The sequence below is a fragment of the Sceloporus occidentalis genome, unplaced genomic scaffold (genome assembly GCF_023333645.1).
Source record: "Sceloporus occidentalis isolate IW3139 unplaced genomic scaffold, rSceOcc1.0.p SCAF_3, whole genome shotgun sequence".
In the NCBI taxonomy this organism is placed as follows: domain Eukaryota; kingdom Metazoa; phylum Chordata; class Lepidosauria; order Squamata; family Phrynosomatidae; genus Sceloporus; species Sceloporus occidentalis.
The window spans coordinates 29,894,137-29,905,184 of record NW_028316983.1 but is presented as its reverse complement, the minus strand read 5'-3'; the positions used below and the strand labels follow the sequence as shown (position 1 = coordinate 29,905,184).

The window sequence follows — 11,048 nt, the reverse complement described above, 5'->3', positions numbered from 1 at the left end:
GAAGTATGAGGCTCTGATTATGCCTCCAAGCATGAGTAATGTTCATGAAGTTTAACACCACCCAGGCTACTAAGTATTACAGCAGTTCATTTCCAAGAAACATAGCAGTTTCTGTGAATTTTAGACTCGAGGTATAAAGGTTATTGTTGTTGTTACTCACAGAGTTACAGAGAGAGAAAGAAGCTGTGTATGCCAGCTAGTCCAATCTCATAATCAGTTTAAGAAATCCAGAAGTGAGACATCTTCCCATTTTATCTACTCAGACTATGCATTGCTTAACCTTACAAGTGTTCTCCATTTTTAGATCTTCACAGAGCCAGCAGCATCTGAAACTCAAGAACATCTGTAGGAAATAATAACTTTGAATTTAGATCCACTCTACTTTTCTGGACTAACCAACTGGTGGTAACTGCCTGGCCCTCTCTTAGGAAGGTGGAAACATCTCTCTAAATTATTTTTGATTAATAATATGAGCCATGACATTAGATGTGGGGCTCATTTTACAATTGATTAAAACAATACTCCATCCCAGAAAGGATATTTGTCCATCTTCCACTGGTCACAAATTCCCACAGATATGTAAATATAACAACTGCTCAATCTCCTCTAGAAATGACATGCTCTGAAACCCAAGACTAATGCAAGTAGAGAGAAAGTTTAGAGCCATTCTAGCAGCTTGGATTGAGACTTTGCAATTCCTTTTGGTCATATCTGGTATACATTCTAGGTTTTTTTGGAATTAGTATTGGCATGTTCTCTCTTCTTCCTTCTAGCAATATTCAATATGGCAATACTCAGTTTTTCCTTATTTTAACAATCATAATTTTAGGGAGCTCATATCATTGAGCCCTTTTACTAACCACAAGGCCAAAGCTTTTGCTATCACAAAGATTTTGGAAGGAAGAGGACTTTTTAAAAAAACTTATAGGTATCTTTCTAGTTTTATCAGTGTTACAATTATCCTGTTGATGAGGTCAATAATTATAGTAGCCTATTATAACAAAACAAGTACTGTCATTGCTGCTACTCATACTTCAAATAAAAGTTGGGTTTGACCTATTTCAAGTGAAGTTGTTGTGTATCCAGACGTCTAGGCCAGGTCCCAGTTTTTCTTCTCAAGCCACAATCAAACAGATCTAGGTGCCAGAGTTTACATGGTTTCTACCTAGTGTTGGGCTAGAGAGAGCAGCTATACTGCTGGTGTACTGCCCACCCTGCTGCCCAGCAGTGTCCTTGCCTGAGCAGACTGAAGTGGTCTTGGAGGTTGTGTTGTAAAAACCTAGGACTGTGGTTCTGGGGATTTCAATACACAAACTGAAGCTGTCGTGATGAGGGCCAGCTCAGAACCTCACAGCTATGATTAAAACAATGGGGTGTCTCAGCACACAGTTGGTCTAACACATGATACAGGACATGCCATGGATCTCTTTCTTGCCATTGGGCTGATGGAGAATTATCTAATTTTAGGGGGGATTTCAGCCCTGTTTTGTGGTCAAATCATTGCCCACACTTGTTACAGAGCCTAGGGAGGTGGCCAGTACATTATCTGGTTAGTTTTTATGGGATAGGTTCCAGTTATTGAGGCCGGATTAGGTGGACAAGATGCTTGAAGCAGTTCAACCTACCACATGTAAGCTTGTCAAGTAAGTTAATATAGTGTTGCACTATTTTTTCAAAAATGTTGTTGATTGTTGAAACTAATCTGTTACCCATTACTTGCATGTTGCTAAAGTATTGCTTTTAAATTATTTTAAAATCATTGTAAAATTGAAACATGCCCAAAATATGCCCCACCAGTAATGTTTTTGTCTGCTGCCTTACAGTGCTATCCTTTGCAGTCTTTCCATTCTGTTCTTTTTATTTATTATTATTAACCTTTATTTATAAAGCGCTGTAAATTTACACAGCGCTGTACATACAGTCTTTTTAATTGGACGGTTCCCTGCCCTCAGGCTTACAATCTAAAAAGACACGACACTTTCCTCCCTTCTGTTTTTTGGGGACCATTCTGAAATAATAGGTAAATGTTTCTTGTTACTTTTTTAAAATGCAGAGTTAATGTCATGGTTCTCCAGGGAGTTGATGGTAATGAAGCAAATAAGATGGAGACTAGAGTGATGTTGGCGGAAGACTCAGAGTGAATGTGATCGAACACGGGCTAGAGCCTATTTGAAAACCTACTCTGTGGCAATGCGGGCAGCAAAGAAATCATTCGCTGTGAAGAATTTGCACAGCATTTTGCAGATAAAGTTGCTCAGATTTCCTCCGACTTAGATGCTACAGTTGATACAGTGTCAGTAGATGTACCCTTGGCTCCTATCAGTCCAGTGTTAATGGATGCTTTTCAACTTGTGCAGCCTGATGATGTGAACAGGATCCTTGGAGAGGTAAAAGCCACCACATGTATCTTAGACCCTTGTCCTTCTTGGCTTATTAAACAGGCCAGAGGAGGACTGGCTGAATGGGTAAAGGAGGTAATCAATGCCTACAACAAGGCAGAATTCCATCCTGCCTAAAGGAGGCTGTTGTGAGGCCTCTGTTAAAAAAGTCATCCTTGAATCCCACAATAATGAAAAACTATCGGCCAGTGTCTAACCTACCATTTCTGGGCAAGGTTTTGGAACGTGTGGTGGCTTCCCAGCTCCAGGGATTTATGGATGAAATGGATTATCTAGATCCATTTCAATCTGGTTTCAGACCTGGCTAGGAAACAGAGACAGCCTTGATCGCCTTGGTGGATGACCTATGCAGGGAACTGGACAGGGGGAGTATGTCCCTGTTGGTTCTCCTGGACCTCTCAGCGGCTTTTGATACCATTGATCATGGTATCCTTCTAGACCTCCTCTCTGGGATGGGGCTTGGGGGTACTTGGAGAAGAAGAGCCCTCCCTCCGGTCCATCTGCCTTGGTCCAGGCCTCAGAGGGAGAGAAGAATGCTGGACCTGATCCCCTCCCCCCCTCACCATTCCCTTCTCCTTTTGTGTTGTGTCTTTTTAGATTGTAAGCCTGAGGGCAGAGAACCGTCTATTATACCCTCTGTTGTAAGCCACCTGGATTCCCAGTGATTGGGCAGCATATAAATAAATCCTATTATTATTATTATTATTATTATTATTATTATTATCATCATCATTATCATTATTACTGTTCTACAGTGGCTCCGTTCCTTCCTGGAGGGGAGAACTCAGAAGGTGGTACTGGGGGACTCCTGTTCGACCCCCTGGCCATTGACCTGTGGGGTCCTTCAAGGTTCTGTGTTGTCCCCTATGCTGTTTAACATATACATGAAACTGCTGGGAGAGGTTGTCCAGAGTTTTGGAGTGCGGTGTCATCAATATGCAGATGAAACTCAACTCTACTACACCTTCCCAACTCAATCCAAGGAGGCTGTCCTGGTCGTAAACCAGTGCCTGTCTTCAGTAATGGACTGGATGAGGGCAAACAAGTTGAAACTTAATCCAGACAAGACAGAGGTGCTCCTGGTCAGTCGGAAGGCAGATCCAGCCTGTGTTAGATGGGGTCACACTCCCCCTGAAGACACAGGTTTGTAGTTTGGGGGTACTCTTGGATTCAGCTTTGAACCTCAAGGCCCAGGTCTCTGCTGTGACAGGAGTGTTTTTGCACATTTAAAACTTGTAAGCCAGCTGCGCCCATTCCTTGAGAAGCCAGATTTGGCCACATTAGTACATGCCTTGGTTACATCCCTTTTGGACTACTGTAATGGGCTCTACATGGGGCTGCCTTTGAAAAGTGTTCGGAAAATTCGGCTGGTTCAAAGAGCTGCTGCCAGGCTATTAACCGGGACAGATTACAAAAACCATACAATGCCCCTGTTGAAACAGTTTCGTTAGCTGCCAGTTTGTTTCCGGGCACAATTCAAGGTCCTCGTTATTACCTACAAAGCCCTACATGGCTCAGGTCCACACTATTTGGCAGACTGTTTCTCCTGGTATGAACCGGCCCAGACTCTAAGTTCCTCTGGGGAAGCCCTTCTCTCTGTCCCAACATCATCACAAACACGGTTGGTGGGGACATGAGAGAAGGCCTTCTCAGTGGCTGCCCCTAGACTCTGGAACTCCCTGCCCAGGGTGATCAGAACGGCTCTCTCCTTGATGGCCTTCCGCCAGCAGGTCACACAGGCATTTAGGAAATTACTATAATTACAGGCTGGGATGTTCGATGTTGGACCAGTTTAAAAATTCTTTTCAATGTACTTTTTATTTTATTGTACTATTTATTTTTTTAAAAAAATTAATACTGTGAAGCCGCTCTGAGTCCCAGTCCTGGAAAAAGAGCAGGATACAAACAAACAAACAAACAAACAAACAAGATAGCCCCCTTATTATTTTTTAAAAAGAAAAGTAATGAGTAATATGGTTCCTTTTTATGTATCACCTTCAAGACCTGGGATGAATAGAGAGATGATCTAGTTCATCCTTTTTTTACCATGGAAATATCCTTGAAATAATTTTCAGTTTTCAAGGAACTCTGCAATAAAAAATATGATATCCACAGGTTAAAAAAATATTTATTTTGTAAAATGGATCACGATTTCTTGTGAAACCCCAAACAACCACTCATGGAATCATCATCATCATCATCTTTATCTTTATCTTCTTTTTCTTTCCTTCTTTTTTCTGATGATATAGGGATTCAAAGCAGCTACCAACAAATTTAAAACAGTACAAATTAAAAACAATAAACCTTTATTAAGAAGCCTTGCTCTGAATACTAAAACTGAACCAGAAGCATGCCAAGCACAGAGTGTATCTGCCTTGAACCTCTGTCATTTCTCTGTCCTTGAAGCCAAGCAGTCCTCAAAATGTTGCCTGATCTTTCACATGTGGAGATAAAACAGTAAAGCAATAATTTCCCCAGGACAGCCAGTCTTTCTGAATCTTAGGTATTTCAACTGGGACCCTGTTTGCTCTTTTAAAACTATGAATTAGAAAGAAAATGCTGAATATTTGCCAAATGAAATGGGTTAGATAAAAAATATCTTTATACCCATAGGTAATCTGTTCCTGATTAAGGTATATGAAGGGTTAAAATGCGTTGTGTCTGCTTCCCTGTCATACCAAACACTTGTGCATTAGTATGCTGTCTTGTTCTCTGTCCCAAAATAGCTGATAAATAGTGACCTTGTATTCTGAAGAGCTGGACCCAATTCAAAGGTTCATGTACCTCCATCTAGTCACATCAACACTGATTACTGCTTCATCTGTTTTGATATTATTATTACCAAGAAAGGTATACTCACGGGGTTGGATCAAAACTCAGTCACACTTTGAATATGATCCACTGAAATCATTGCTAAAACAAGTCTCATTTATTTCAGTCTGTTTTCACTAAATATAACTCCGACTCACTGGCTGTCTTCAAGCTAATCTCCCTCGCTCTCTGTCTAATGTATTACATGAAACTATTGTCAAGAAGGAAAAACAAAAAAGAATAATCCCATGTATCCCCCTTCCAAACTCCTTCAGGAAAGACTAGGAGACAAATATTATCAACCTAAAACATAAAAACAGAAGAGGTCTTTTTAAAAAAAATGTTTCAAATGTTACACTTTAACTATAGCTCCCCAAAGACCTGTAGTCCCCCCCCCCCCCCAATCAACTTTTCCCAGTTCTAAAAGAAACTGATTCTGGAAGATATAAAACAACATAGCATTTTCTAGGGTAGAAAGACTTCTAATAAAAGAAAGCAACCCTTCCCAGACCATTGGATTCAGCTGTGACGTTCAGCTGTGTCTTGTTTTGGGGCCCTTTCACACTGCAAATTTATAGTACTATGGAGCGTTACAGACCGCCTAAAAGCGGCGGTCTGCCGGCGCTGCTGGTTGCTCCGCGAGGGAGCCGCAGCAGCCAAACTGCACAACTCCCTCACGGAGCAAAAAGAAGCCCCAAAATGGTGCTTCTTTTCGTGGTGCGGTTATGATGCTGCGAGGTGCCAATGGCGCACTCGCGGTGTCATTTGTGCTGTGCGACATATGGATGCAATGCGTCCACTACGTCAAGATGGCGGCGCCTGTGTGGAATGGGCGCCACCATTTTGTGCGTGCTCCATGCGTATTAGGGTTAGGGGCATCAGGAAGTGACGCCCCTTTCTAACCCTAGTACGTGTGAAGCGCGTACTATAGGCCCGTGCGGAACGGGCCAATGATTCCACTTTACAACTGCAGTGTGAGGTTGAATATTGAGAATTCTCAGCCACTGAGTTTTAGTACAGTGTGGCAATTCCCAGCTTGGCTTTGAAACCCACTAGGTGATCTTGGGCAAGTCACACTCTCTCAGCCTCAGGGGAAGTCAACGGCTCGGAAAATCCCCTCTGAACAAATCTTGCCAAGAAAACCCATGATAGGTTTGCCTTAGGGTCATCAAAAGTTGTAAATGACTTGAAGGCACACAACAACAACAACAACAACAACCTCACCAAACTACAAACCCCAGGAGTCCATAGAATTCAGCTACAGCCATTAAAGTGGAATCCAATACTATAGTTAGTTACTGTGAAAGGGCTCCTGGGCGGTTGCTATGTTTTTTCTCAGCAGAACACAGGTTAATGGCATGTCAGCCCTTATTATCAACTTTAGCTTTAGAGGTCCCTAGTTTAATTCTTTTTATGACAGCACATCTCTCAAGTACTCACTAGTTTATCCTAAGTGCAGCCTCTTTAGTGTGTCTGTAACCACCACAAAACTTATTTAGTGTACAATCTAAAGAAGAAAGGAGCAGAAAGATGATTTGTCTCAATGCTGAAGTCTCATATTCTTCCATCCTCTTGCTAAAGCTGTTCTTCAGCCCTGTCCTTACAGAGGCTTGTTTTTCACCAGTATAAAAGAAACCTTTGCATTGTAAGCAGTAGGTGGAACTACTGTTAGACTACCTCCTCTCCAATTTGATGGGTTTGGTGGGTAGGGATTTGGAGACTGAGGAGCCATAGTTCAAGTGAGTTCATTGTCAGTACTAGAGGCCAAAAACACTTTTTCCTCCTTTTCTTTTTGGTCTTGTGAGGAAACTTAAAAGCCTGGTTAAGGACCAGAAATGGGAATCTGCATCTCCCTCTCTGAATGGAGATCATTGTTGATTACCTCCACAGAGAAGATCTAATCAATCTTATTGCCCCGGGACACTGTCTCTGGATCACAGGACTGCACCTTTAATTTCTGACTTTAAATCTTATTATACACAACAAAAGAATTTGTATGAATTTATTTTAAAAAAGCAGTACAGCTATCTGTTTCTAGAACCATTGTCATTGTCATCATCATCATCATCATCACATTTATATTACACTCGTCCCTCCACATTTGCGGCTTTGACTTTTGAGGATTTGATTATTCACTGATTTGATTAATATATTCTCTCTAGGAATCTCTAGGTCCTCCAGTACAAATGTATGGTCAACTTGAATGAAATGTTGCCCTGAAGGACCTAGAGATTCCTATAGAGAACACTCCACTAAGCATTTGTAGCTCCTCCAGTGCAATTCTATGGTCAATGTCTGGCAGAGGTTGACCACAGAGTTGCACTGGAGGACCTAGAGATTCCTAGAGAGGTAAAAACATAGTATTTTTGTTATTTGTGGTTTTTCCACATTCATGGGGGTCCTGTGCCCCTAACCTGAGCAAATGTGGAGGGACAAGTATAATAGTCATTAAACAACATTACCTAATATAGTCACTCCAAGACATATTTCAGAACACACTATCTATATTTTTTCATGGAGTGTGACACTGTATCTTTCAAGAACAAAGCCACACGTTTCTATTGCTCAAAGATTTTTACACAGCACCTTTGTTTCTAAATGTCTGTGTTGTTCATTCATAACCTAAAGGGAATGGGGATCAGGAAATGTCAAGACAAATATCAAATCCTAAACTAATACTGATGGCCATTTTAAATAGCCTTGCTATCCCTAGGAATGAGAAATAGACATTTTTACAGATAGACAGGTGTTATACTAAAGGCATCTGGATATCCCCTCTCCTTTGAGTCTTACCGCCTCATTCTTTCTTTCTCCCTCACACACACATGCCTATGCAAACAAGTGATATTACACACATATATACTTAAAGTGTTTGCAGTTCTGTGCACTAGGCTGCTAAAAAAACTGATTTTAAATGCAGAGGACTCCAGCCATACAGAACAGGCATACAATGGAACAGACAGGTGTTTGGCTATCAAATCAGTGTAAAAAAAGATATCATGAATAAGCAGGTGCAGGGCTGTCAAACTGAACAAATAACTGTATAAAGGTGGAGAGTTATCAAACTCAGCAATATTACATTTTGATAATCTCTTCTATTCTGCTGACACACAAGTATCATGCTCATCCCACTGTTATCTTTGCTCACAGCTTTTGATCATTTATGTAGTGCTTCAAAGATTTGCCTCAGTCCTACCGGCAAACACGACTCCATCTTATCACTTTTCAGCTTTCTTTACAAAGAGGATTTGCCTCAGCTCAAAGAGAAAGCAGAGCTTGGGAGAAGTATTTATTGGCTGGCAATTCCCAGAATTCCATAGTAACTATGCGGACTGGAGGAATTCTGAGACCTGTACTCCTCAAAAGTCACTTTTTCAATCTCTGAGAGAAAGAATATTGCAAAGAAGTGAAGCAGATGTGGACATGAGTATGTGCTAAATACCCCGAAGCCACCAAATCCCATCTGATCTTGGAAGTGAAGTAGGGTCAAGCCTGGTTAGTACTAGAATGGGGGAACTATGAAGGTATACTAGGTGCTGTAAGTCAGAGGAAGGCAATGACAAACCACCTCTTGAGTATTCTTTGCCTAAGAAAACCCTATGAAATTTATGGGTATACCATACATCAACAAATGACAGGGAAAGCGCATACACACACATATAGGTGGAAAACAAAAAGAAGGAATCAGCTCAAAGATCATCTGACACCTCCGCACATTCCTCCTCCAGAATAATGCTTGATTTCTTTTGACCCAAGTGCCGCTGGGCTTGGCTTGGCCAAAGAAACCTCAGGGCCCGTCCAATGGTTTGACCAAAAGTTGTCAATCGCACCACAAGGTCCTCGCTGGCCATCAGGTACAGCAGAGGGTTCAGGGCACTATTGAGGCTGGCCAGGCCTCGGGTCACCTGGTAGGAGACATAGATGTTCCTTAAAGTCTGAGAGCAGGACCCCTGGAGTTGCCACCTGCGGGACTGCAAGTTCAGGTTCCGAAAGATGTGATAGGGGAGGAAACAGACCGAGAAAAGCACCAGCACCAGCACCACCAAGGTGATGCTCCTACGCTTGAGGACGGGGTCCACATTTTGGTTCCTCCAAAGGACCATGACCACACGGCAGTAGCATCCGGTGATGATGAGGAAAGGGACAACAAAGCCGGTTACGGTGATGGTCAAGTTATATGGCATGTAAGTATCCAGGTTCTCATGGTGTGTTGTGTCATGGCACCTCACCCCCGCCTGGTCCATTTTACTGAAGCTGAAATCCGGAGACAGCTGGATGATGACCCAAACCCAAACCATGATGCTGAGGGAAATGGATGGACTGAGGGTCTGGCATCTGCCCAGCATCCTCAGGGGGTGAACAATGCCCAGATAACGGTGGACACTGACGCAGGTCAGAAAGCCAATGCTGGCATAGAGGTTGAGATGGAAGAGAAGCCGGGTCAAGCGGCACCAGCCTGGGCCAAAGACCCACACCCGGCCCTGTAGATAGTAGGAGACTAGGAAGGGCAGGGTAATCACATACAGCAAATCTGCCACCCCTAAGTTGCACACCAGCACACCCAGGGCGTTCCAGCCGCTCTTCCGAGAGGTGAGGCACAGATTCCACAAGCCCAGCCCATTCCCCAGAAGCCCCATCAGGGAGACCACTAGGTAAAAGGCAGGCAGGAACCACTGGGTGAAGTCTGTGTTCACTGGGCACAGGAGGAGCTCGGCCTTCAAGGTGGGGGCAAGGCTGGCATTGAGGACCAGGTTGACTCTGGCTCCACCCTTCCCTTCCATGATGAGGCAGGTGGCAGTCAGTCAGAATCAAAACAGACCCCCTTGAAATCCAGGGAGGAGGATTTTCTAGGGAAGAAGGCTTTTCTCAAAAGGAAACCAAGGAAAAGGCAGCTGCATGAAAAGGTAACGTCCAGGCAAGATGGATCTCTGGATTCTCCAAATGAAAGGGTGGCACAGGAGGCAGCATTTCGTGGGTACCATGAAGAGCTTGGCAACCAAGACCCAACAGGTTTCCAAAAGAACACGATGGGAAGGGATGATCTAGAGAGAAAACCAGGTGCAAAAGTTTTTTTGTTGCTCTTCCGACGGCAGCTATTTAAAGGCGGTTGGCAGTGCCAAGGGTGGGCAAAAGTGATGCTGAAGAAGGGATCCTGTTGCCCTTGCTTGGAGTCCTTCTGGCTCCGCAGTCAGCCTTCCTCTGAAGTCTCCCGATGCCAGGCCAAAGGGCCGCGTGCCCATGCCACCCTCAGGGGCACTGAGAAAGGTCCGAAAGCCCAGGAGATGATGCCCAGCGCTGGGCTCGGAGCAGATTGCAAAAGGGGACGGAGGAGAGGGAGGGAAAGGGGTGGCGATCCTGGAGGACCAGGGCGGGGTCCGAAAGTGAAAGGGCAGCAGCTGGGGGGGGAGGAGGAGAGAAGGAAAAGTGCTGTTCTTGTTGTTGTTCTTAGCCACTCTCCAGGCGATCGCGACCCTCTGGATGAGGCATCTCCAGGACCTCCTCTCCTCCACTACTCTGCTTCACTCCTGCAGATTCACAGCCTGCAGAAGAGAAAGTTAAGAGGTGATATGACAGCCCTGTTTAAGTATTTGAAGGGGTGTCATATTGAGGAGGGAGCAAGCTTGTTTTCTGCTGCTCCAGAGAACAGGACCCAGAGCAATGGATGCAAGCTCCAGGAAAAGAGATTCCACTTCAACATTAGGAGGAACTTCCTGACAGTAAAAAGAACTGTTGGAGAATGGAATATACTGCCTCGGAGTGTGGTGGATTTGTCCTCCTTTGGAGGATTTTAAATGAGGCTGGATGGCCATCTGTCAGGCATGCTTTGATTGTGAGTTC

General features: G+C 43.7%; 1 protein-coding gene across 1 annotated transcript; it reads right to left on the bottom strand.

Annotated features, from left to right (window-relative positions):
* Positions 1-8,899: 8,899 nt before the first annotated feature.
* On the bottom strand, positions 8,900-9,991 carry LOC149315708 (P2Y purinoceptor 1-like). Its single transcript, XM_089518514.1, has one exon. It carries the CDS (start codon positions 9,989-9,991, stop codon positions 8,900-8,902), a length of 1,092 nt encoding a protein of 363 aa, XP_089374640.1.
* Between the last annotated feature and the right edge of the window lie 1,057 nt (positions 9,992-11,048).